Source organism: Arvicola amphibius, chromosome 3, assembly GCF_903992535.2.
Source record: "Arvicola amphibius chromosome 3, mArvAmp1.2, whole genome shotgun sequence".
Taxonomy (NCBI): domain Eukaryota; kingdom Metazoa; phylum Chordata; class Mammalia; order Rodentia; family Cricetidae; genus Arvicola; species Arvicola amphibius.
In genome coordinates, this window is record NC_052049.1 from 174,723,360 (window position 1) to 174,750,459 (window position 27,100).

The 27,100-nt window shown below is 45.4% G+C and overlaps 2 protein-coding genes and 1 long non-coding RNA gene across 4 annotated transcripts in view; 2 read left to right on the forward strand and 1 right to left on the reverse strand.

Annotated features, from left to right (window-relative positions):
* The first annotated feature begins 815 nt into the window (after positions 1 to 815).
* Positions 816 to 1,909, forward strand: Gpx1 (glutathione peroxidase 1). The gene is made up of 2 exons (XM_038323998.1): positions 816 to 1,123; positions 1,341 to 1,909. Exons 1-2 carry the CDS (start codon positions 878 to 880, stop codon positions 1,698 to 1,700), a joined length of 606 nt encoding a protein of 201 aa, XP_038179926.1. The 5' UTR covers positions 816 to 877; the 3' UTR covers positions 1,701 to 1,909.
* A 6,457-nt stretch (positions 1,910 to 8,366) lies between these two features.
* On the reverse strand, positions 8,367 to 9,446 carry LOC119810414. The gene is made up of 2 exons (XR_005284744.1): positions 9,141 to 9,446; positions 8,367 to 8,822 (listed from the first exon to the last, which is right to left on the reverse strand). It is a non-coding gene; the product is annotated as an uncharacterized LOC119810414 (long non-coding RNA).
* Positions 9,447 to 9,557: 111 nt separating this feature from the next.
* The window catches only part of Usp4 (ubiquitin specific peptidase 4), a 38,804-nt gene continuing 21,261 nt past the window's right edge, over positions 9,558 to 27,100 (forward strand). Inside the window, exons 1-8 of one of the 2 annotated variants that reach the window (XM_038321763.2) lie at positions 9,558 to 9,707; positions 11,533 to 11,660; positions 15,649 to 15,779; positions 17,760 to 17,886; positions 21,802 to 21,947; positions 22,078 to 22,139; positions 25,527 to 25,667; positions 26,463 to 26,580. In XM_038321763.2, the coding sequence (XP_038177691.1) occupies positions 9,607 to 9,707; positions 11,533 to 11,660; positions 15,649 to 15,779; positions 17,760 to 17,886; positions 21,802 to 21,947; positions 22,078 to 22,139; positions 25,527 to 25,667; positions 26,463 to 26,580 (954 nt within the window). In that variant the 5' untranslated portion in view covers positions 9,558 to 9,606. The remainder of the gene's footprint in view (positions 9,708 to 11,532; positions 11,661 to 15,648; positions 15,780 to 17,759; positions 17,887 to 21,801; positions 21,948 to 22,077; positions 22,140 to 25,526; positions 25,668 to 26,462; positions 26,581 to 27,100) is intronic. The other variant, XM_038321764.2, reaches the window with a different exon arrangement.

Consider the following 27,100-nt stretch of genomic DNA (forward strand, 5'->3'; position numbering starts at 1 on the left):
AGTCTCAAACACCACAGAACAGCCATGGTCAAGGGCCTTAATTTCTTTAGTTCAGGCACTCAGTAGGCAGAGGCAGTTTATTGATTTGGAGGCCAGTCTGGTCTATGGAGTGAGTTCCAGGACAGTCAGAGAGAGAGAAACCCTGTCTCCAGGCCACTCTCTATCCCTCAAAAAACACTACACAAGCCTTTTAATCTCTGCACTTGGGAGCCAGAAGCAGATGGATCTCTGATCCCGGCCAGTTTTTTTATGTCTTTAAAGCTGTACAGCCTTGGGGTGAGAGATGACTCAGCAGTTAAGAGCCTGACTGCTCTTCCCAGACAACTCAAGACTGATTCCCAGCACTCACACGGCAGCTTAAAACTGTAACTCCATGTCCCAACACCCTCACACAAACATACATGCAGATGAAATAAAAGCTAAAAAACAAAACAAAAGCCTTGTACAACCTTATGCCTGGGAGGCTAAAATTGCACAATATAAGGGAGCTGTGCATGAACTGCTTCAGCTGTTACCGACAGCAGCCAGCTTCCGAGGCGGGACGCTACACTAATTGAGAAACCGCCGAGGAGTCAGCCAGAGCTTGAGGATCCCTCAGCCTAGGCGGTTGCCTTCAATCTACTAATACATTGTCTGGGCTAGACGAGACGCGCCCAAGGCTCCGACAAGCACTTCAACCCGGCCGCACCCTCTGGCCGGTCCCTTGCTGGGGGAAGGTAGAGGCCGGATGAGAGGCGGTACCCAGGGGCCTAGAGCGGGCTGTGGGGCCGGAAAAACGGAGATACCACGTGACCCCAGCATCAACCAGTTAAAGGGAGGTGCTGGGCTCTCACCGCGCTAGTCTGGATTCTGTTTTGATTTCACCAACTTTTGCAGTATGTGTGCAGCTCGGCTCTCCGCGGCGGCGCAGTCCACGGTGTATGCCTTCTCCGCGCGCCCGCTGGCAGGCGGGGAGCCTGTGAGCCTGGGCTCCCTGCGGGGCAAGGTGCTGCTCATTGAGAATGTCGCATCCCTCTGAGGCACAACGACCCGGGACTACACCGAGATGAACGATCTGCAGAGACGCCTCGGGCCCCGTGGCCTGGTGGTGCTCGGCTTCCCGTGCAATCAGTTCGGACATCAGGTGTGCAGGCAGGGTGGGGCGGACGTGGGCCCCAGGCTCCCAGGGGCGGTACAGCCACTCACTTTCCCTCTGGTGCTGGTAGCAGTTGGAATTCAGGCCTGGTCTGGGGTTGTGTAAGAAGGGCAAACTCTGGTGACTCATAGGAAACTCCTGATTCGCAGTTAGAAGGTCCGTGTTTTTTGAAATCCTAAGCCATAAATGTCTTTGTCTCCCCTAGGAGAATGCCAAGAACGAGGAGATTCTGAATTCCCTCAAGTATATCCGACCTGGTGGGGGGTTCGAACCCAACTTTACATTGTTCGAAAAGTGCGAGGTGAATGGTGAGAAGGCTCACCCGCTCTTTACCTTCCTGCGGGAGTCTTTGCCAGCGCCCAGTGACGAGCCCACTGCGCTCATGACCGACCCCAAGTACATCATTTGGTCTCCGGTGTGCCGCAACGACATTGCCTGGAACTTCGAGAAGTTCCTGGTGGGCCCGGACGGCGTTCCAGTGCGCAGGTACAGCCGCCGCTTTCGCACCATCGACATCGAACCTGACATAGAAGCCCTGCTGTCCCAGCAGCCTAGCGGCTCCTAAGGCGGTCCTGGCAACCGGGTTTGGTGATCACTGGTTGCACTCTTGGGGGGAGTTCTTCCATGATGGTGTTTTCTCTAAATTTGCATGGAGAAACACCTGATTTCCAGGGAAATCCCCTCAGATGGGCGCTGGTCTTGTCCATCCCCGCTGCCTTTCTGCCTTAACAAAGGTGATTTTTCACCACTAATAAAGTGCTCAATGTCAAAGAACTGTGTGTCCTGTGTCAAAGTCACCTTTTTGATAACCTTATTGTCAGGGACAAGGAACTTAATCTCCGAGTCTAAACGTCCCTTTTGACTGCATCTCCAACAGTGCACAGTCCTTGTTACAGCCGAGCCCTTACTCCAGAAAAAGGAAAGCAGGCTAGGGTAACCTCCTGGTGCCTAAGAGTCACTTCTCCTTTCTGAGTTTTGCTGGATTCAAAAATGACCATGTGTCCTCTGTCACATCAAGACTCTAGAATCAGGGTCTGGGGATTTAGCTCAGTGGTAGAGCACTTGCCTAGCAAGTGAAAAGACCCTGGATTCCTGCCTCAGTTCCAGGGAACAGTGTGGGGGAGGGGAGCAGCTTTGAGACCTGCCTGGACTATTTGGTGAGGGGGTGGGGTTGACAAACATGGGGAATTTATACTGTAACTGTTTTGTGTCGAGATGTAGTACCTAGTACTGGGGTGCGATTGCACATTTAGACGTAGAATAGGACATATCTTAAAGACCAGTTGCTGCTCAGGTCCGCCCCTTTATTATCTCAAGACACACCTGGAGCTGTTTCTTATCACAACCTCCTGGGGATTCTGCAGTGAACGGGCAGTATGAAGCAATCTACAGTATGAGACAGGTTATTGCCATCCTGACATGTGTGCATAACTGGTGGCTTTAAGGACTGTCATACACCTGAACCAACTAAATATCTCCCCTGGTTCTAAACAAATGTGTGTATGCATTTAGGCAGGGACTACAGCTAAGGCCTCACACATACCACATAATGTTCTCACCATTTCACCCTATTTCCAATCCTTTTTGTTGTTTTAACACTATGTAGCTAAAGCCAGGGTGGTGCCTCATGCCTTTAATCCCAACAATTGGGAGGAAGAGGCAGGCAGAGCTCTGTGAGTTCAAGACCAGCCAGATCTACAGAGTGAGTTTCAGGACAGCTAGGACTGTTACACACAAAAACGCTGTCTCAAAAAATAAAAAATAAATAGCCGGGCAGTGGTGGTGCACGCCTTTAAATCCCAGCACTTGAGAGGCAGAGGTCTGTTCTACAAAGTGAGTTCCAAAACAGACAGGACTGATTCACAGAGAAACCCTGTCTCCAGAAATAAAGGAAGGAAGGAAGAAAGGCTGTGTAGAAAAAAAAAAAAAAAAAGACTGTGAGCCCAAGGTGACCACCAACTCCCAGAAATTCTGTCTGTCTCCTGAGTGCTAAGATACTGCCTGCCACCATGCCTGGCTAGCCTCCAGCAAATGCTGGGATTACTGGTGAGAGCCACTGCACGTCATGGTGCAGTTTACTTGTTCTTTTGGAGACCAGGTCTGTCCTCAAACTCCTGATGGACCTGCCTGCCATTTCCTAAATCCTGGGATTGTGGACATGTACCACCATCCTTGGATTCCCACATGTAGACACACAAAAAAGTGTACACGTACTTTTTTTTCTTTGAAACAGTTTCATTATGTAGCCCTGCTGGCCTAGGACTCATATAGATCAGGACTGCCTCAGACTCACAGATCTGCCTGCTCCTGCCTCCTGAGTGCTGGGATTAAAGGAGACTTTGCAAAATAATTTTTTTATTTATTTTTGTTTTATGTGCAATGGTGTTTTATGTGTGTCTGTGTGAAGGTGTGGGAACTCCTGGAATTGCAATTACAGCACCCTGTGGGTGCTGGGAATTGAACATAGGCTCTGAAGAGCAGTCAGTGCTTTTAACTGCTGAGCCACCTCTCCAGCCTTTCAAAAGAATTTTTAAAGACATGTTCTAATGTTTTAAATATGTTTTTAACATGTTCCACAGCTCTCCAAAGCTACTTAACTGGAAAACCTGCTCTTCTCAGTGATCGTCAGTCCAGACTGAAGGAGAGGTTTTCCACTCAACTCTCTCCTTACCCTTCCGAGACCAGTGTGCTGAAACATTCTCCTTTCAGATAGGAACCTAGAACCTTCCAGACTCCAACCTCTTCCCTCAGGCTGGGTGGTGACTCACCCTCCCTCACCCACTGTTTTCCCTCCAGTTCAGGGAAGTTCTATCCGCCTAACATGGCTGGTCCTGGGTGGGAGCACACCAGGCCGCAGTCTCTCTCAGAGCAAACGCTTCCAGCTGTGTCTCCTTCAGAGACACCCAGAATAATGCCCACTTCAACACACTGCCACTTCAGTATCTTTCCAACCAGTTAAACACCTTCCCTCAACACACACACACAAGCACACCAAACACACAAAAACATTCCACCCCATAACTGCCCCTAGCCTTGCCCTGTGCACACCAAACCTCCTGATTCAGCAGTTCAAACAAGCATTGCACTGAGCTCTTGGAGGACCCTGACCTCTGGCCAACATGACTGCAGGGCACTGATTGCTCTGGGAACTTGCAGCAGCATTAGGTCATAGACCTTCTGAGAAGCCAGTGGGCCCTGTGGTTACTTAACCAGGTTTAAAAACTTCCATTTTAGCAATTCTAGCAAAAGTGCTCTTTTCAACCATTAAAATGACAAATCTGATAAATGAGGCCAGATACTTCTGGCACAATTATAGACTTTGATCAAATGACTTCCTTCTTCCCCAGTGTAGTTCCCCAAACAACAAATCTGTCATTTTTATAAAAATAAAGTTTCTCCCTTCCTGTTGGTTCTTGCCCTACTTCCTTAAAACCACCAGAAGTGGTACAGGAGAAAACACTGAAAAGAGAAGAGGGAAGCTGCCACCCTCTAGTGTAGGTTCTGACCTGTGTCTGTCGGCAATGGTTTTCTTTTCCCATAAATAACAAGACTAATGGTAATGTTTTGCAATTCATAACATTGTCAAAGTCTTCGGTTCTGCCGTCCTTGAGATGGAGCCCAGGACTTGGTACTTACTGGGCGAGCGCTCTGTCACTGAGCTTGTATACACTGGGGTGTGTCCAGGCTCTTCCTTTCCTCTTTCTGTGTTTGTTCTTTGAGATAGGGTATCGTTTCTATAGCACAGGCTAGCCTGGAACCTTCTATATAGCTCAGGATGGATTTGAACTCTTGCCTAGCTTCACAAATAACTGGGATTATGGTCATGCCATTATCATGTTCAGATTCATTTTCCTTGAGCATATGTATGGTAGTGGGGACCAAACCCAGGGCTTTCAGCATTCTTGGCGTGCCCCAGTGAACCCAATCTTCAGCTACTTTTGAGACAGGTGTTGAGTATTTTTTCCACTGATGCAATAATCCAAATCAAACCAGATCAGACCGAATTAGAAAAGAGCTCAGGTTTGCTGGGGTGGTGGTGGCACATGCCTTTAATCCCAGCACTTGGGAGGCAGAGGCAGGCAGAGCTCTGTGAGTTCGAGGCCAGCCTGGTCTACAAGAGCTAGTTCCAGGACAGGCTCCAAAAACTCTGTCTCAAAAAACAAAAAAAAAAAGAAAAAAGAAAAAAAGAAAGAAAGAAAGAAAGAAAGAAAGAAAGAAAGAAAAGAAAAAAGAAAAAGAAAAAGATCCTAGGTTTAACGGATGGAAGCACTCCTGGGTGGCCCTCTGCTGAAACAGGCCTTGGAAAACTGGGGGATAACGTGCTAGTTTTCTGCATGTTTTCGGTCTTGGGGGGCAGTTTAAATAGCCTGTGGGAGTGGTCTTGACCCTCCCTTGGGAGGGGTCACTGTTTGTCTGGCTTTCCAGGAGGTGGAGTTTGGAGGTGGAGTTTGGACTGAGGCAACTCCCAATGGAGGGGGCTTTGACATGGATCTTTCCACCCAACATTTTAAAATGGATGCGGGGGTGGGTATGGGGGCGTGGGGGTGTGAAGCCCCCAATCAAACAACAGGATCTTAATAAATTGCCCAGGCCAGTCTTGAATTCACTCTGTAGTTCAGTTTGACCTTGAATTTTTGGTCCTTTCCTATTAGCTTCCTGAGTACAGGATATCACAGTCCCAGTTCTAACATTCTCAAGCACTTTAATTTTATATTTAAAAAGAATTTATTTTTATGTGTAAGAGTGAGATGTATTTTATTTATGTGTAGAAGTGTTTTCCCTGAATGCATGAGCATGCCTGGTGTCCATGGAAATCAGAAGATTACACATTTCCCAACAACTTTTTAACTGGTCTAGGATAGATGTCCCACAGATAGTAAATTATGTTAATCAGCTAAAACTCAATATAAAAACAGTTCATCTCTGTGAGTTCGAGGCCAGACTGGTCTACAAGAGCTAGTTCTAGGACAGGCTCCAAAGTCACAGAGAAACCCTGTCTCGAAAAACCAAAAAGAACAAAACAAAAACCCAACAAACAAACAAACAAACAAACAAAAGCAGTTAATCTTCTCATCTTCACTGGACAGTTCCACTTCTACCAGCCCCCAAAGCCACAGTGAAGGGTTCCTACAGGATCTAAGTCCTAGATGCGTTCTGTGCTATGAAACACCCTCAGGCATTTCACTCTGCTCCAAACCCACCAATGCCTGCGCCAATGCCTGCATGCTATTAAGGCAAGCCTTGGGGCCCCACCAGCTTCCTTTCTGGCTTTCAGTCTCCTTAAGGTCTTTTAATAGTCAGTGCTGTCTCCTTGGCCTAATCCCCACTCTTTGATCGTGAACTCCACATTTCAGAAAGATTTCCTCATGCTTCCTTCTAACAGTTTCTTCAGGACCATAATCAAATTCCACTTAAGTCCAAGGCTTCTTTTTCCACATTGCCTGTCGCTCCTACAGTCTTTGGTTTCACCCTTCGGTGATTCTTATCACATGCGTCGCCCACGGGACTGATTTATGAAAGACCTTTTTTTTGTTTCACTGCTTTTAATTTTTTTTAAGATTTATTTTTAAGCCGGGCAGTGGTGGCTCACATCTTTAATCCCAGGATTTAGGAGGCAGAGGCAGGCAGATCTCAGTGAGTTCAAGGCCAGCCTATTATAAAAAATGAGTTCCAGGACAGCCAGAACTGTCACACAGAGAAACCCTGTAGGCAGAGAGACTGCTCATTCGTTCCCTAGCCGCTCACACCTGAATAATCACACAGAAACTGTATTAGTTACAACACTGTTTGGCCAATGACTCTAGTGTATTCCTAGCTAGCTCTTACATCTTAAATTAACCCACTTTTATCAATCTGTGTATCATCACAATGCTGTAGCCTACCAGTGACATTCCTAAGGATCCAGAGTATCCTTCTCCTTCAGCAACTACATGGTGTCTCCCTGACTCTGCCTACTTTCTCTCTATATCTCTGTTCAGATTTCCTGCCTGGCTTTGCTCTGCTAAGACATTGGCCAAAAATAGCTTTATTCATTAACCAATAAAAGCATCACATATACGGAAGGCCATCCCACATCAAAACCCTGTCTCTAAAAACAAACAAAGAAAAAAAGATTTTTTATTCAGTGTGTGTCTCTGTGTGTGTGTGCACGTGTGCGTGTGCCACTTTTGTGTAGGTTCCCACGGGGCCCAGGAAGGGACATCAGATCCTCTGGTGCTGTAGTTACAGACAGTTAGAAGATGCCTGACTTGGGAGTCTGGGCCTTCTGGGAAGGCAAAAGTACTCTTTATCCTGAGTTATCCTTCCACCCCTTGTTCTGACACAAGGCCTTATCAACAGTACAGAAAAGACAGCCCCAAAACAGGAGGCCTAAGGAGTTCCCTTTCTCTCTGGGAAAGGCCCTACTGACATAGGCTAGATCCTTAACCATACCATAGGGAACAATTTCAAGACAAGCCAGAGTGAAGCAAAGTTAATGAACTTACTAAGAATTTACACAGAGGGGCTGAAGAGATGGCTTCGTGGTTAAGAGTATACAGTTCTTACAGAGAACCCAAGGATAGTTCCCAGCACTCTTTATCAGGCGGCTCATAGCTGCCTATAACTCTAGTTCTAAGCCCTAGAATCTAGGGGATACAGTGCCTTCAGCCTTAGAGGTGACCTACATGTAGGTGGAACATATAAACTCATGCAGGGGCATCACATACAAATAAAATAAATATATCTTCTTTTTTTTTTTTTTTAAAAAAAAAGTCTGTATTATAATAGATTGTACGAAGGTAAGGGAAGCCTGGCGATGGTGGCACATGCCTTTAATCCCAGCACTCAGGAGGCAAGAGAGACAGGCAGACCTCTGTAAGTTTGAGTCCAGCCTGGTCTACAAGAGCTAGTTCCAGGGCAGACTCCAAAGCTACAAAGAAACCCTGTCTCGAAAAAACTAAAGAAGAGAAAGAAAGAAAGAAAGAAAGAAAGAAAGAAAGAAAGAAAGAAAGAAAGGAAGGAAGGAAGGAAGGGAGGAAGGAAGGAAGGAAAGAAAAAAGAGAAAGAAAGAAGGAAAGAAAGAAGAAAGGGAATTGAGTGGTTCTGTTTGTTTTTTTAGGGCTGCTAGGAACCAAGGGCCTGCCTGCTAGCCTATGATTCTACTACTGAGCCCCGCCCCACTCCCAACCCCAAGAAATGTCTTACTTCCCTTATTGTTCAACAACAGGATTTGCGTGAGAAATGGAGACTCACCAGCTTGCCTGACCTCTTCCTTGTTGGAGGCTGTTTCCTCCAGAAAAGCTGGGCTTTTAAAGCTGTGCGGGAGTCATTGGAGAATGGTTTTCAGGACACACAATCTTTGTTCCAGGAAAAAAAAAAAATTAAAATGCCTGGACTTCATTCCTTCCTCAGCCGCTATGAATCCTCTGTGGCTGCTACTCTCTTTGACTTGGGGGGCTGACGGCATTCTGGTGACTAGGTTGCTTAAGACAACTTTGTTTTTTGAGACAGGGTCTAATTCTATTTACTTTTTTTTTTTTTTTTTTTTTTCAGTGGTGGTGGCTTACACCTTTAATTTCTGGGGGCAGACTCAGATGGCGATCATCTGAGTTCGAGGTCAGTTCCAGGGCGGCCAGGGTTACACGAGACCATTTCTTAAATAAGTTTCACTGTTGTATGGCTGTACGGTGAACTCATGCCACAGTGCCTGTGTCGGGAACAAAGGGCAATTTTAAGGAGCCAGTTCTCTTCTTCCACCTTTACACGGGTTCAGGGAATCAAATCTAGTCGTCATGATTGCACGGCAAGCTCTGAACCCACGAAGCTGTCTCACTGGTCCTTATTTGAGACAATTGTTAATGGCTGGACCACACCGGACAGTTCAGATCCCAATGTCCGACCCTTGTTTGAAACAATTGTTAATGGCTGGACCACACCGGACAGTCCAGATCCCAATGTCCGCCCCTTGTTTGAGACAATTGTTAATGGCTGGACCACACCGGACAGTCCAGACCCCAATGTGCACCTGGCTACAGGGGCTGCCGAGGCAGTCAACTCGATCTCGCATTTAGGTGGTCTTGCAGAAAGCGCAATGGCACCGAGTGGAAACAAAACAAAACAAAAAGCTAGGGGCAGGCTTCTCGCACTCGGATTGAGCAGCAGGGTAGGCCCGCAGGCCAGGATGGAGCGAGTGCCTGAGGGGTCGAGGGCCGGTCTCTAGTCAGACCTCTCGACGGCGCCGGGCTGCGGGCGTTCTTCCCGAAGAAGCCGCGCAGACGCGGGGGTACGTGGCCACCGCCTCTGGGCGTCCAGCCCTCTTCCGTCCGCTCCAGCTGCCGGGGACAGCTCGTGGGGGCGGGGAGAGGAGGCGGAAGCTGACGGCGGCACCGGGCGCGCGCACGTGCGTGCTTACGTGCGTGCGTGGGCGCGGCCCATAGCACGCCGTGCGCTAGGCGGATGTCCGGGCCGGCTGGGCCGGGGCGGCGGACGAGATGGCGGAAGGCCGAGGCAGCCGTGAGCGACCGGATGTGGAGACCCAGAAGACGGAGCTCGGAGCCTTGATGGGGACCACGCTCCAACGTGGGGCGCAGTGGTGAGCGTCCGCTCTGCCCTTCCACCGCGCAGAGCCTCAGACCGGGTGGCTGGCCCCCAGGCCGGGCCCCTCTCCTCAGCTGTAGGTAGAGGCTGGCCGGGGGCGGTGCCTGGAGTCTCAGAAAGAGAGGCTTGACAGCCGCCGCAGATGAAAGATACCTCGAGATCAGCTGGGGCACAGCGCTGACAGGACTCGGGGCTGTCCAGGCCCATTCGTATTCCCAAGGATGCTGGGCCGGCGGGGACAGGGGTGTAGAATGTGGGAAAAGGGGAGTGCTCAGGTCGGCGGGAGCGGGAACGTGGGAGAGCAACTTAAGCACCGAAGACTTGGGCACTTGGACACTTGACGGCGACCTTTTGGAAAGATGTTCACACCTTACAGACCGCGGTTCCTTAACAAAACCTGGGTAGCAATTTGTGGCTTATGGCGCTCAGTGGGTTGAGAGAAGATGAGAAGTAGATACTTTGTAACTTGTTAACTGCGGAACAGATTCAAGGCCAGAAGCTGAATAAACGTTTAAGAACCCAGACTGTCAGATGTCAGGAACAATTGTGGCAGTAATTAGAGCTAGGAGTGGGAGAGGAGCGGGACTTGAATTCTTGAATCCTGGAGCAAAATAGAAGATCGAAAGTTCCAAGATTTTGCCAGGCATGGTGGCATATGCTTCTCTGTTTTGCAGGGACGGAGGCTGAAGGATTGCTGCAGTTCAGGGCCAGTCTCTTACACAGTGAGCATGAACCCTCCCAAAAAAAAAAAAAAAAAGTCCAGAGTTTAGAAGAGCAGGTTCAGATATGAAGCCTCTTAATAGATGGTTTACTAGAAGGGATGGAGGGATAGTACTCACCAATAGTGGAGAAATACCTTGGTGGTGCTACCATGTAGGAGTCAAAAACTAGGGTAGGTTTTCCATTGATTGGGTGTGAGCAATCTGAGGATTGAAGAAGAGAGATAAATTGTGTGTGTGTAGGGAGATGTTTTTCAGTTGTAGTTCTGTGGTGTTTATATTGAGCAGAGAGGGTGCGCACCGCATGTCTGGCTCTTTTTTTTTTTTTTTTTTTTTTTTTTTTTACAGATATGGTCTCTTGTCGTTCAAGTTGACCTCAAACTTATTATGCAGTGGAGACAGACCTTCCAAATGCTGGAATCACAGCTGTGGGCGACCACAGCTACTTAGTTTCCTTTGGATTTACAGCTGTGGGCCATCACAGCTAGTTAGTTTCCTTTGGATTTACTCCTTTTGTGAATATCTGCTCCAGGCTAGGCCCGCTCTGCCATGTGGGGCTGACATCTCTGTTCCTGTTGTTGAGTGTGACTTTTTGCCAGGTGGTGGTGCATGCCTTTAATCTAGTACTCAGGAGGCAGAGACAGGTGGATCTCTGATTTTGATGCTAGCTCGGTCTTCAGAGGAAGTTCTAGGCCAATCAGGACTATACAGAGAAACCCTATCTCAACCCTTCACCTCAAAAAGTGGGATTTTAGTGAAAAATCCTCATTACCTTGGTGAAAAGACCATAAAATGTAAGACTAGACATCTAGAGAGCAAGATTAGGGCTGGAGAGATGGCTCAGAGGTTAAGAGCATTGCTTGCTCTTCCAAAGGTCCTGAGTTCAATTCCCAGTAACCACATGGTGGCTCACAACCATCTGTAATAAGGTCTGGCGCCCTCTTCTGGCCTTTAGGCATACACACAGACAAAATATTGCATACATAATAAATAAATATTAGAGAGCAAAATTAAAGGAGAGCTACAGGCTGCAGAAACTTAAAACGTTGGCTTTTTTTTTTTTTGGTTTATACTTTATATGAAACTATTGTTTCTCTCTAGGTATCTTATTGACAGCCGGTGGTTCAAGCAGTGGAAGAAGTATGTGGGCTTTGATAGCTGGGATATGTACAATGTGGGTGAACATAATCTGTTTCCTGGACCCATTGACAACTCTGGACTCTTCTCAGGTGCAGTATCCTAAGTTTTCTAGCTATGTGTTCATACGGGACATAGCCTGAGGTGGTGTGTACCCATACCGTGGACACCATGAACATACAACTCTCATAATGTGAAGAGACAGAAATGCTCACTTTCATCAGAAGTAGAAGTCTTTGTAGATTATGAGATAGAAGCACCTTTCCCTAAATAACTACTTCTAACAATGAGAGCATGTTTTGTGTCTTACTGTTTTGTTGCTGTGAAGAAACACTATGACCAAGGCAGCTTATAAAAGGAGTTGTTTGGGGGCTTGCTTACAGTTTCAAAGGATTAGTTCATGATCATCATGGTGGTGAGTGTGGCAGCAGGCAGGTAGGCGTGGTGCTGGAGAAGTAGCTGAGAGCTTTATATCCTGATCAGCTGGTCTAGGGGGAGATTGGGCCAGGTGTGGACTTTTGACAAAGCCCACTCCTCAGTGACATATCTCTCCAGCAAGGCCACACCTCCTAATCCTTCCCAAACAGTTCTACCATCTACCATCTGGGGACCAAAGATTCGAACATGAGCCTTTACTAAGGTTTTTTTTTTCCCCTTTTACTTTATTGTATGTGTGCACACATGTTTGATATGTGTGAGTAGGTAAGACAGAAGTGTTAAAGTCAGAAGTCAGCTTTATGCAGTTGTTTCTCAGGTTGTTAGGATTTTTAAACAAACAAAGCTGAAGACATTTTCCCTGACCGATTGGTAATGTTTTGCCTTTATCTTTATTTATTTATTTATTTATTTATTTATTTTTTGAGACTTTTTTTTTTCTATGTAACAGTAGACCATCCTGGCCTTGTACTTACAGAGATCTGCCTTCCTCTGCTCCTGAGTGCTGGGATTAAAGAGGTACACCACCAGGCCTTTTTCTTTCCTTTTTTCTTTCTTTCCCTTCCTTCCTTCCGTTCTCTCTCTTTCTTTCTTTCTTTCTCTCTCTCTCTCTCTCTTTTTTTTTTTTGGTCGGCTTTTATTTGTTCGGACTTTTTATTTGCCTTGTTTTTTTGTTTTTATTTTTTGGAGAAAGGGTTTCACTGTGTGTATTCCTGGCTGTCCTGCCCTGGAACTCCATCTATAGACCAGGCTGGCCTTGAACTCACAGAGGGCACCTGCCTCTGCCTCCTGAATGCTGAGATCAAATGTGTGTGCTACCTTACTTTTTTTTTTTCACTTAAGAAAAAAATGAGCTGCCTCAGCTTATAGCTGGGTTGCACTTTTGTGGGTACTGGGCTGGCTTCACTGGTCTGAAGAGAACAGTGAGTGCTGCCCTCCTTGGAGTGGGTGTTGATAGACAGGCTTAGCGGGGAGTAGTACCCTTTGTGGCTGGCAGCCACAAAAATTCAAGAGTCGTCTTGAATTTTTCCCTGAGTGTGTTTCAGATGTCTCAGTGATGGGTGTAAAATGAATGTTTAACATATTAAATGGCATTTACTCTCCATCCCACACAGTAGTGTCCATGTGAACTCTGACTTGGAATGTTCAATACCAAGACTGTTTAGGTGTTGTGCATAGCCTAGTGGCAGAGTGCTTGGAGGGATATACATGTAACTCTGGGTTTGAGCCATGGCACTACAAGAAAGTAATCAAATAACCAGGATGCAGATTTTGCTCAGAGACAAAAGTGCTTGCTTGCCTAGAGTGTGTAAGGCTTGGATCCACAAACCAGAAAAAACTAAGAATCCTGCTGGGTGTGGTGTGTTCACCTTTTATCCCAGGCCTTGGGAGGTTAAAGCTGGAGAATTATTGTAAGTTCAGACTTTATGAGCTATATACTGTTTATTTCGGGCCAGCCTGGGCTGCACTGGGAGACCTTATTTCAAAACAGTACGCTAATGAGATGACCCAGTAGGTAAAAACACTTGGTCTCTAGATCTCACAACCTGAGTTCAATCCCAGGGACCCACCTAAAGGTGGAAGGAAAGAGCTGACTCCACAGAAATGTCCTCTGCTATGCATTATGGAATAAACAACCCTCCCATCCCCCCACAGTAATAATAAATATATATATTTTTAATTTTTGTTTTCGAGACAGGGTTTCTCTGTAGCTTTGGAGCCTATCCTGGAACTCCCTCTGTAGACCAGGCTGGCCTCGAACTCACAGAGATCCACGTGCCTCTGCCTCCTGAGTGCTGGGATTAAAGTTGTGTGCCACCACCGCCTGGCAATAAATAAAATGTAAGCGTCCTCCCACTACAGAAAGCCAAGTGTTAACTGAGGGCATAGGGATGTAGAACAGCAGCATATTTTTGCCAGCCTGCTTGAATCCTTGGTTCATCCCCAAATTCTGAAAATAAATCAACAATAGCAGAAACCTCAAAAACAAGAATATTGAATGACTCAGTAATAGAAACTTAAGTCATCCTGTCTGTGTCCCCTCCCATTCCCCCCTTTTTTTTCTGCTCTGCTGGGAATTGAACTGAGGGCTCTGGACATGATTGCTGGGTAAGAACATACTCCCCAGCCCTCAATGCTTCATGTATTTATTATTATAGTAAATGTTTTGTGTGTAGATGATGTCTGAATTCGAGCACTGTCAATAGGATTATTATTGTAAATACTCATAACTAACCATTTTATTGTTCGTTCTTCTAATTTTTTTGTTTTGTTTTTGAGACAGAGTCTTCCTATGTAGCCCAGGATAGCCTCAGCCTGCTGAGTGCTGTGATGCCTGGCTTTTGTTTCTTTTTTGGGGGATGGGGGCTTTAGGCTTGAACTTAGAACCTTGCTTGTAAGGAAACTGTTCTGCCAATGAACTGTTGCCCCAGCCTATGCCTGCGTTGGCTTTTATCTTCATCTTTGCTAATGATTCCTTTTACTGTTTCTAAACTCTTGCTTAAACCCTGAAATGTTTTATTATTTTCTTTTTTTTTTTTAAATACTAGTCAGGTTTATAATCAGCCATGTTGTTTTTATTGTGTAATCTAGAAGCATATATAAAGAAAATGTAAATTCAAAGTTTTCTTATTAGGCAGGCAGTGATGGCAAAGGCCTTAAGTTCCAGACAGCCAGGACTACAGAGAGAAATCCTGTCTAGAAAAAGCAAAACCAAAACTATTTTTTTTTCCTTATTGAGCTGAGTCCTTGGGTTTAGCAGCAAGCACTTTGAGCTGTGCCGAGTCTGTTTTCCCTGACCCTGTAATGCTGTCCCCTGTCTGTAATCTCAGCACTTGGGAAGTAGAAGCAGGAAGATGAGAAATTAAAGTTCATCCTTGGCTAGATAGAGATGGAATCACCATGGACTGATTTGGACCCTCTCTCAAAACAGAAACAACAATAAAAATGAGAAGTGGGTGGTTGGGAGGGAGATCTGGGAGGAATTGGGGAAGGGGAAAGAATATGCCCAGAATATATTGTATGAAAAGTGCAATTTTTCATAAATAAAAATTGTATATTATATAAATTATATCTCAATAAATTTTATTTTAGATTACTTTTCCCCCCTTGAGACAGAATCTCACTATGTAGCTTTGGCTGTCCTGGAACTCCTGTGTGGTCCAGGCTGCCCTCAAACTCAAAAAATCTACCTATCTCTGCCTCCAGTGTGCTGGGATTAAAGGGATGCATCATCATGTCCACCTTCAATAAATTTCACTTAAAAAGAAAAAACAAAGAAAGATCTTTTGCCTTCTACCCTTCCTATTCTTTTTTGAGATGGAATCTGGCTATGCTGCCCTAGCTGGCCTTGAATTTTAGGGCTTTAACCATTCTCAGCTTGAGTAACTAGAACTACTAGGATGAACCACAGATTCTAGCTTACTTTTCTTTCTAATTATAGAAGAAATAGAAGTGGCTCATAAAACATGACCAAGGAAGGATAAAGAGTTGTCAGGTCTGTTCTGGGTTATGGCCAGTGATAAAATTTTGGAATATTGTACTTGTTCCTGTTGAATCTTTTTTCATCAAATACCTAAGAATCTTGTTTGGAAAAAATAATTCTGGGGAGAAGAAAAATGAGGTATGTGCTAATTTCCTTTTCAGATCCTGAAAGTCAGACCTTAAAGGAACACTTAATTGATGAGCTGGACTATGTATTGGTCCCAACTGAAGCCTGGAATAAATTGCTAAATTGGTATGGCTGTGTGGAAGGCCAGCAGCCCATTGTCAGAAAAGTGAGTACCTGAGTTCTTATAACCTGCTAGGTGTGTGTCTAAGTTCTCCCTGGTACACTGACTTCTGTTGATTTCCTGGGAAGATGAATGTAGTAAGTGATTGAAACAAGTATCTATACCTTGTTTGTTTTGGATTTTGAGACAGGGTTTTTCTGCATAGCCCTTGCTGTCTTGGAACTTGCTCTGTAGACCATACTCCGCAAACACAGATTCTCCTGCCTCTTCCTCCCAAGTGCTAGGATTAAAGACATTACCACCACATCTTGAGACATTGTTTTTGTTTCCTGAGACAGGATCTCTGTGTAGCCCAGGCTAGCCTTATCTTGATCATTTCCTGCTTCTGACCTGAGAGACTCTCTGGGTTGTTTGTAGTTCTATCTAGGAAATAAAATGGTTGTGAGTAACTCAGGATGTTACTAAGTGGCCTCCAAATATCAGAGCTGCCTGGTAGTTTAGGATGTCCGTTAGTGCTTACACCACTTTAAGGGACTCTTCAGTTGGGCCAAATGAATATAAACTAATATATTGCTGCTCTTTCTTTTTTTCCAGTACTGGGAATAGTCCCTAGGGGTGTTATATATGCTAAACAAGTGTTCTAGCACTAAGCTATATCTTCAACCTTCTTTTATTCCTTGAGACAGAATCTTACTAAGTTACCCAACTCACTTGTGGCTCAGGTAGGCCTCGAACAGTGACAGCTGAACCTTTTCTTTGAACCTCCTGGGTGCCAAGATTACGAGTGTGAGCCACTGTGCTCACCAGATAACTTTGGTGTTTTTTGGTTTTGTTGGGCTACTTTTTTGAGACAGGGATTCTCTGTGTAGCCTTGATTGTCCTGAGAACTGGGGAGAGGTTGAGACAGGGTCCCTCTGTAATAACTCCGGCTGTCCTGGAACTAGCCTCTTTTTTTTTTTTTTTTTTTTTTTTTTTAAAGACAGGGTTTCTGTGTGGCCTTGACTGTCTGGGAACTCACTCTGTTAAACCAGGCTGGCCTTAAACTCACAGAGATCCTCCTGCCTCTGCCTCCCAAGTGCTGGGATTTAAAGACGTGGTACTACCACCTGACCTCTAATAACTTTTCTAATACCATTTCCCCTCTGCTCATGAGGCTGATTGTACGGCTGAGTAGTCAGAAAGTAGGTGTTTGTCACAGACAAGGAAGGGGACATTCTGAGACAGAACATGGTTTAGTGCCTTTGGTGGACAGAACTCATGAGACCACTACCTTGTCTCTCAGGTATTTGCTTTTCTTTTTTTTTTCTTTTTCTTTTTTCTGTTTTGTTTGTTTCTTTTTTTTTTCTTTCTTTTTTTTTTTTTTTTTTTCAACAGGGTTTCTCTGTATAGCTACTCTGGCTGTCCAGAACCTGGTTTGTAGACCAGGCTGGCCTGGGAACTCAAGAGATCTGACTGCCTCTGCCTCTCTAGTTCTGGGATTAAAGGTGTGCAACACTACCATTGCCATCACTCTGCTCCCCCCCCCCCCCAAGGTTTTACCTATATTTTATAGCTCTTTACTTTGACAAACTCTACGAGGGCCGAAGTTGATCTCTGAGACCTGCATATAAGGCATGGTGTTGTACCCTGGCAGAACTCTGGTTCCGTGAAGGTGTACTTAGTTCTCATTATAAGGTGTGGGGGGGTTGTAACTCCAGGGATATATGCTGATGAATTAATTCTGTGCTTTCTAAAAATGAGTAAAAATTTGTACTCCTTAGACCAGACGCGGTGATGAATGCCTTTAATTCTAGCTCTTAGAAGGCAGAGGCAGACAGATTTTTGTGAGTTTGAGGCCAGCCTGGTCTACATAGTGAGTTCCAAGCCAGCCAAGGCTACATTTGAATCAGAAACAAAGAATTCCTGAAGGAAAATTTTTTGAGAGGTTTTAGTCTTTTGCTGCTGCTGCTGCTGCTGAGGCATATTGTTTCCAAGACTGCCCAGGTGTCCAGCCATGGCTCAGTCACCCCTGCCTCTTGTTCACAGGTTGTGGAGCATGGCCTGTTTGTCAAGCACTGCAAAGTGGAGGTGTATTTGCTGGAACTGAAGCTCTGTGAGAACAGTGACCCCACCAATGTGCTAAGTTGCCATTTTAGCAAAGCAGACACCATTGGTAAGCAGCTGGCCAGGGTTCTGGGTACCTGGTGAGAGAATGCAGGGTATTGTAATTGATGGAAGGGGAGCTGGGGTGCTCTCTCAACACTTGTTAACAAGCTGTGGTTGTCAGTCCTGATTTGGAAGTTTTTCTCCTGAGAGATTGTTATGAAGAACCAGACCTGGGAACTGTGTTCTTTAGAATGGGACTTGGGCCAGCCAGATGGCCAGAAGAGTAGTTCAAGCAGACTTGAACTCAGTATATGGCTATGGATAACCTTGTATTCCTGATCCTCCTGTCTCCACTTCCTGCGTGCCTGGTTTATATGTATGATTCTAAGGGTCATACATGTGGTACATGTATGCTAGGCAATCAATCCTTCTATCAGCTAAGCCACATCACCAGCCCAAACTCTTAAGTTTTTTGGGACAGAAACCTGTATGTGTACATTAAAAACACTGCATCTCATTACGTAGAGTAGTCCCAAGTCTAAGCTATGTTGTTTCAGACGGTATTGGTCTGATGGTATGTGTAAGGCAGAGAATGCGTGTTGTATATTTAGAAGTAAAGCTGCAGTGATGTGGCACCAGCAGCACTTCAGGTTCTTTACAGATGTGATTTTCTTGCCCTTGAGATAGGGTCTCGTGTAAAATGAATTGATCTCATCTCTTCTGACCCAGTCTAGCATTGAGTTCCTGGTCCTTCTGCCTCTACTTCCCAAGTGCTCACCACTACACTCAGCTCTCTCTGGGTGTTAGATTCTGAGTTAATTTTGGTTGTTATATGTTCAGAAACCTTTTAGCATTGCTACTTTTATGTTTTTTTCCTGAAGGCTTGTGTGTATCTGTATGTATTTGACAGCAAGTCTATTATGTGCTCTGGTTGCCTTGGACCTCATTATGTAAAGCAGGCTGGCCTCAAACTCAGAGCTTCACCTGCTTCTGCCTCCTGAATTTTGTAATTAAAGGCATGTGCCACCACACTCAGCTTATTGTCACCTTCCCATTCCCTATACATTCAGTTACATGATCTCATATGGAGGTTTTATTGTCTCATTGTCTGTCCCCTCTCCGTCCCCCTTTGCCCCCCATCCCCCCATCCCCTGCATTCCCCACACATTATTACATGATCTCATGGAAATTTTAAAAGCTGTGCTATACAAGAACAAGTCTGATTCATACTCACATTTTTTTTGGTTTGTTTGTTTTGCTTTTCGAGACAGTTTCTCTGTGTATCTTTGAAACCTGTCTTATAACTCGCTATGTAGACTAGACTGTCCTTGAACTCACAGAGATCCTCTCTCTACCTCCTGAGTGCTGAGATTAAAGGCGTGCGCCACCACTGCCTGGTGATTCATACTCACTTGTCTTCTCTAAAAAGGATGAAGGAATGTAGGTAGAGTCAGAGAAGTTAGTAACTTACCAAAAATCTCAGCCAGGATCTAAGGGGTAGCTCAGTGTCAGTTACTTGTATAAGGACCTCACTCATCTTCATACAACCTCAAATTCCAAATGAAAATAAACAAAGATAGAACACCTTCTATTAATTTGAGCTGGGCATAGTAGCTAACACCTATAGTCCTTCCTAGCAGGTGGAGTGCAGAGACTTGAGGATCTGCCAAGAGTTTGAGGCCAGTGTGGTCTACTGTGAGACCCTGTTTCAGAGAACTAAACCCAAACAAGACTCCAGAGATGGCTCTATAGGTGAGTCCCTTCTGTGTAGGCATGTGGAGCCGCGCTTATCTCCCTAGCACCTACATAAGGTACTCAGCTGTGGTATGTACCTTTGACCTCAGCACCTGGGGAGTTGAGACAACAGATACATCCCTGAAGCTCATTGGTCAGCAACCCCAGGTAAATCAATGAGCTTTAGGTTCAGAGGGAGACCCTGTCTCAAAAAAGTAAAAGGTGGAAAGTGATGGAAAGACACCTAAAGGCAACTCTGGCTCCCACCCACCCACCCACCCACACTAACAAGTACGCACCCCACAGAGAACAACAGTGACTGGAGAGATGGCTCAGCAGTTAAGAGCACCAGTGTTCTTCCAAAGGACCTATATTCAGTTTCTAGCATCCACTTGGGCAGTTCACAACTGTTTTAGTTAGTGTTTGGTTCCTTTGAAGAGGCCATGACCAAGGCAACTCTTAACAAAGAAAACATTTAATTGGGGACTTGCTTGCAGTTTGAGAGCGTTAGTCCTTGGTCATCATGACAGAAAAGAGGCAAGCATGGTGCTGAGGCGGAGAGAGAGTGAGTGCAAGAGCGCACAACCTGGGCCTAGCATGGGCTTTGGAAACCTCTCAGTGGTACACCTTCTCCACCAGGGCCACACTGCCTAATCCTTTCCAAATACTTCCCCTAATAGAGATGAGCCGTGGGGGCCGTACTCATTCAAACTACAGCTCTTCTGAACTATAATTCCACACATCCACACCATCTTCTCGCCTCCTGAGGGTATAGACACACATGATGTACAGATGTACATGCAGGCAAAAAAAAAATACATGCACATAAAAATTAATTAAGAAAACAAGGCCGGGCGGTGGTGGCGCACGCCTTTAATCCCAGCACTTGGGAGGCAGAGGCAGGCGGATCTCTGTGAGTTCGAGGCCAGCCTGGTCTACAAGAGGTAGTTCCAGGACAGGTTCTAGAAACTACAAGGAAACCCTGTCTCGAAAAAACCAAAAAAATAAAAAAAAAAAGAAAGAAAGAAAAGCAAAACTTCCACAGGAGAAAATGACAGGTGTTTTTTCTTTTCTTTTTTTTGTTTTGTTTTTCTGGTGTAGCTGGGCATCACTCTCAGGACCTTTTATTAAGCTAAGCAAGCACTCTGCCGCTGAACCACATCCACAGTCTACTTGAACCAAGCCCCCTTTCTTTTAGATGGGGTTTTGCTGCGTAGCTCAGATGGCCTCAGACTCGTGGCCTCTGCATCAGTGTCTCAGTTGCTAAATTATAGGTGGTATCACCATACCTGGCGAAGAGCTAAGTTTTTTTTTTTTTTCCTAAAATTTTAGTTAAAAATTAAATCACTTTCCCTTTCCTCTCTTTCCTCCAGCCCCTCCTGTGTTCCTCAAATCTCTCTCGTGGTCTCCCCCACTCCCTCTAAAATTGGTGGCCAGATGAACCCAGGCCGCATTTCGTGTGTGTGTGTATCTAAAAATAATGACCATAGAGCTTTTTTCTTTTTCTTCTCTCTCTTTTTTTTTGGGGGGGGGCGAGGGGGTGGTTTCAAGACAGGGTTTCTCTATGTTGCACTTGCTTTCCTGGAAATCACTCTTTAGACCAGGTTGGCAGGGATCTCAGGTTCACCTGCCTCTGCCTCCCAAGTGCTGGGATGAAAGGGCACCACGACTGCCTGGCTTTTTCTTGTTTTGTTTGTTCGGTTTTTGAGACAGGATTTCCCTGGCTGACCTTGAACCCAGAGGTTCTCCTGTCTTTGCCTCCCGAGTACCAGGATAATGTGTGCACCATTATCATCCAGCTTTTAGTTTTCTAATTTTCTGTGTTGCCTTTCTGTTTTCCTTTTCTCCTCTTCCTTGTCTTTTGTTTTGCTTTGCTTTGTTTTTGTTCTTTTGAGGACTATAGCTCAGGTTGCCCTAAGACTTTCTAGTAGCTTTGAACTTGTTGGAGCCCTCCACCTCAGTCTCCCGAGTGCTGGGATTAACAGGCAAGAGCCACCACACCCAAGTTCTCTGACTGTGGTGCTGTAAATGAGACCTGCATTATCAGAGAAATACAGTGAGCTGCTTCTTAACAGGGAGGCCTTTGAAAGATGATTGGCCTTAGGAGTATAAACAAGTTAAGGTCTGTGAACATACTTGCTCCAGATCTTCCATTAACATTTGAGAAGGAAGAAGCGTGGAGATTGGTTTGCCTTGGCTGTCTTTATCTCTGGAGACAGCCCTGAATGATGTTTTTGCCTGTTCCTAGCAACCATCGAGAAGGAGATGAGGAAGCTATTCAACATCCCTGCAGAGCGTGAAACTCGGCTTTGGAACAAATACATGAGCAATACCTACGAGCAGTTGAGCAAGCTAGACAACACTATCCAGGATGCTGGGCTGTACCAGGGTCAGGTAGGAGGGCCCAGGCCATGCTCAAGACAGGCAGCTCTGACCAGGATGTATGTCAAGAAGTCTTCTGGAGTGAGCATGTCAGAAGTGGGATGTGTTGCATTATGCTCATTTGGTTTCCCCTTTCACTCAGGTGCTAGTAATTGAGCCCCAAAATGAAGATGGCACATGGCCCAGGCAGACCCAGCAGTCAAAGTAAGTGAACCTTCTCTCCCATGTATCTTGGGCCTACAGGTACAGAAAAAGGGGAAGAGGGAGCGGGTTGTTCTAAATTAGATAGAAAAAAATCAAGTTTCTTATCCAAATTGCATAGCGTTTGAAGCACTAGCCTTTGGAAAGTAGCTTGCTTGATAGTGTAAGAGATACCTGTCAGGGTCTCAACATGGGTGTAAGAGGAGGAAGAAGAGAAGTTCAGAGCTGATATGGCACTTGCCAAAAGTGACTTTGTTTCTGTTAAGCTCCTTTACTTTTCTTCCTGTAGTTTAGAGACTTTGAAAGGAAGAGGAGGATTAAGATGAGGTCTTGTATGACTTAAAGGAGATGGCTTGCTCCCACTCACCTCTGCTCTGTGGCCTGCTCAGCTATTAGATTTGGATCCAAGCACAGTTACCTCAGGAGATACCTGTTACTTGTGGAATTGTGCACAGGCTTAGAAAGAAGTGATGGCTCTAATTTATGATGCTGTACTGTTTCCTGACCTGATGACAAAGATAGATCCAGGTGTGGTGGCATATTCCTGCAATTCCAGCCTGTGAGAACATTTGGTGGAGGGAGGAGGAGGAGTTCAGGGTCATTGTCTGGTACATAGTGAGTTTCTGTAGAAAATCATGTCTACAAAAATAAACAAAAAGCCTGTGGCTGTGGTGATGGCTCAGCAAGAAAATTGCTTGCCATGCAGGCATGAAGACTAGAGCTCACATTCCCAGAACCCAACTGTCTTGGGTGGGTGTTGTAGCCTGACCATCATCCTAGTACATAGGAAATATGGAGATTGGGAATTTCTGGAGCAAGCTGACTAGCCAGATTAACCAAAGTGGTGAACTCTGGGGTCAGTGAGAGACCTTGCCTCAAAATGTAAGGGGAAGAGCAATCAACCTCAGCTTCCACATACATGAAGACACATTCACGTTTCCCATGCATACACCTTTCGCACACATACACATCATATGTATGCAAAAAAACTTGAAAAAATAGAATACTCTGTTGCCACAAAATGCCTGTCTCCCTATCATAAGACCTTATGAATATGTTTTGCAGGTGTGATTGAATTAATAATGTTGAAATCGGGAGCCTTTTCAGGTGGACCCAGTGTAATCTCAAGGCTCCCTGTAAGTGAAAGGAAGGCTGGAGAGTCAGGGTAGCTTTGCGATCAGAAGCAGAGGCAAGGCAGTGAGATGGGAGAAAAGCTGTACTGGCTTTGAGCCCAGATGTGAGTAGAACGGAAAGTCAACAAGGACTATATGTTGGACCCCTTGAATTTTACTCAGAACTCCTTTGGACTGTTTTCCATTGTTATTTATACATTCATTCATCCGTTTATTTTGGCTTTTTGAAGCAGGATTTCTCTGTGTAGGACCCCTGGTTGTCCTGGAACTCACTCTGTAGACCAGGCTGGCCTCGAACTCACAGAGATCTGCTTGCCTCTGCTTCCTGAGTGTTGGGACTAAAGGCGTATGCCATCACTGCCCGGCTGATAGCTCTCTTCTTAACTAAAAGTGCCACAGAACACAGAAACTAAACCCTAAACCAAGAACCCTCTAGGTTAGCAGTTCTCAGCCTCTGGGTCAACTCCTTTAGCATCAAATGATCCTTTCACAGGGGTCACAAGACCATCGGAAGACACAGAATTTACATTACAATTTATTTATTTTTATTTTTTTAAATATTTATTTATTATGTACATAGTGTTCTGCCTCCATACATGCCCACGTGCCAGAAGAGGGCACCAGATATTGTTACAGATGGTTGTGAGCCACCATGTGGTTGCTGGGAATTGAACTCAGGACCTCTGGAAGAGCAGTCCGTGCTCTTAACCTCTGAGCTATCTCTCCAGCCCTACATTACAATTTATAACAGCAGCAAAATTAGAGTTACGAAGTAACAATAAAAATAATTTTATGGTTGGGGGCTACCACAACTTGAAGAATTATAGCTCTTTTTGGTGTTTTGTTTTGTTTGTTGGTTGGTTGGTTTGCTTTGGTTTTTTGAGACAGGGTTTCTCTGTGTAAAAGCCCTGACTGTCCTGGAACTCACTCTGTAGACCAGGCTAGCTTCACATTGACAGAGATCTACCTGTGTCTACCTTCTGAGTGCTGGGGTTAAAGACGTGTGCCACTGCTGCCCATTGAAGAACTATATCTTTAGGTTGCAGCATTTGGAAGGTTGAGAACCACTGCTCTAAGTGGTTGGCTTGCAGCCTGTGAAGTCCAGTTGGTAGGTAACTCAGAGCAGAGGCAGGCTGGTTGTCCTGGCCTTGTAGGCTGCTTTACTTGTCCCTCTTTGTCTTTGCTTCTCCCTCCCCACACTCGGGTGCCTAAAGAATTTCCATTAAGGAAGATGACTTTTGGAGGAGAGCAGTGCCCTCTTAAGATTCCTCGGAGGCTGGAGTCTCTCAGTACAGTGTGGTTGGTTAGAGTAAGTGTTAAATGGTGTTCCTGAGGGCACACAGTCTTTTCCTGTTCGCAAGTGCAGTGTCAGATGCATGCTTGAGGATGCAGCCATAAGTAGGCAGTGTGTTGGGTCAGGAAATGAGAACAGTAAGAAAAGCACTGTGCTAGGCAGTGGTGGCGCACACCTTTAATCCCAGTACTCGGCGGGCAGAGGCAGTCGGATCTCTGTGAGTTCGAGGCCAGCCTGGTCTACAAGAGCGAGTTCCAGGTCAGACTTCAAAGCTATAGAGAAACTCTGTCTCGAAACAAAACAAAAACCAAAAGAAATAAAAGCACATGTGCACACTGATTTAAAAGCAGTGTAGACAAAACTCAGGGAGGAATTATCAAGTCATAGAATTTGGGATGGGTCAGATTTAACCTGCTGAACTATCACACTGGCCCTTGAAGAGTGGGGGTGGGGGGAGAAAGTGTGTGTGTGTGTGTGTGTGTGTGTGTGTGTCTGTCTGTCTGTCTGTCTGTCTTTGTGTATATAAAGACAGGCACACACGTGCCAGAGCGTACTTGTGGGAGTCAGAGATCAATTTCAGATGTCAGTCCTTGCCTCACACTAGTTTGAGACACTCTTTTGGTGTTTGCTGCTGCCTACTTGAACCTAGTTGACCTGAGCACAGACCACGGGCTTCCAGTGGTTCTCTTATTTTCACTTCACATCTCTACTGGTGGTATGAAGGCAGGGTTTTTGTAGTCTAAGAATGGAGAATGCTTCTTTCCTTCCATTTCCTCTTTCTATGTAATGTAGAACAGACTGGCCTCAAACTCATAATCCTGTCTCAGCTTTCTGAGTTCTGGGTGTCCAGGTACGAGCCATGAAGCCCACCTAAAGAGTGTTTATAGCGAAGAAACCTGAGGCATTGAATGGGCCTGTACTTTGCAAACAAGCAGTAGTGTTGTTTTTGCTTCTCTCTCCCAGATCAAGCACTGCACCTAGCAGAAATTTTACTACCTCTCCAAAACCATCTGCAAGTCCCTATTCCTCAGTGTCTGCCTCTCTCATTGCAAATGGTGATAGCACTAACACCTCTGGGATGCACAGTTCCGGTGTCAGCAGGGGGTAAGAACAGGCCCTTTACTTTGCTTTTCCTCCCTCTGAGTCCTTTTTCTGTGAGTACCTGGAATGCTCTTCTGCCAGGATAAACCTTGTGGGATTAGAGCTTCCTGGGAGAATGTGCTGCATGTGGCTTTTCACTCTGTTTCCTACCTGCAGTAAAGCATGCTGCCTGGTTCTGACTTTCATTACTTGTCCTTTTGCTGTGTGGTGTTTTCTCCAGTCTAAGCCATATAGTCTTGAGGGCAAGGTATAGGGAGATCGCATATGTAAAGGGATGGGCTGGTCAAATGGCAGCTGTAAAGGACAGATCTCAGTTCTGGCAGAGCCCTGTTTCTCCCCTTAGCAGTGGTGTTACTTTCTCCATGCATCTTAGGAGCATAGGCATAGGCCCAAAGCATAGGCAGAGAGGAAGAGAGCGAGACCAGAAAGAGTGTATGAGTGAACACTCATGTCAGTCAAGGCTGGTGTGGCCTAGTGGATGGTGGCACATACAAGTTCTTGAACTTGGTTCCCAAAATAATCTTTCCTAAAATCATCTGATAGACTCCTAGAATGATATAAAATTAGTCACCAGAATCTAAAAGAAGAAATTTGATAGCATTTCTTCCTGTACTTACTGCCTGCTAACACGTCAGGTAAAGGTGGGGGTCTGGAGGACTAGAGGAGATAGAGAGTATTTACCTTTTGAGACTACAACCATGCACAAGTTACGGAGGCTCAAGCAGAGCTCCAAAAGTTATCCTAAGGGCATCTGTATAGCACTTGGTTTTATTGCTGGGTGTGGATTGTGTTTTTCAGTGGATCTGGCTTCTCTGCTTCGTATAATTGCCAGGAGCCCCCATCGCCTCATATACAGCCTGGCCTCTGTGGACTTGGAAACCTGGGGAACACCTGCTTCATGAACTCTGCTTTGCAGGTAAAGGGCAGAGTCGCCAACTAAATAAAACTGGGTGGACGTTTGTTAAATGAAGAATGGGTCTTCTCTTAGTTCACCCCCAGTTCACCACCTTTTACAAGTCTCTGCCAGGATATCTCCTACCAGATAGTTCAGAATGGTTTCATCAGCGTTTGCAATCCTAACACTACTGTTTGCTTAGTTGGTTGATGGTGGGGTTTTTTTTTTTTTTTTTTTTTCTTTTTTTTTTTGAGACATGAATTTTTATCTTCTTTCAAAAGGAAAAGGGAAGCCGGGTGGGCGGTACTAATGCACACTTTTAATTCTAGCACTTGGGAGGCAGAGGCAGGTGGATCTCTGAGTTTGTGGCAAGTCTGGTCTACAGAACGAGTTCTAGGACTGGCTCCATAGCTACTGAGAAACCCTGTCTTGAAAGAAAAAAAAAAAAAAGAAAAAAAGAAAGAAGAGGTCTTACCTAGAATTCTCAATACTGGATTCAGTCTCTAACATTGATACCACAACAACCAGTGTTAGCATAGTA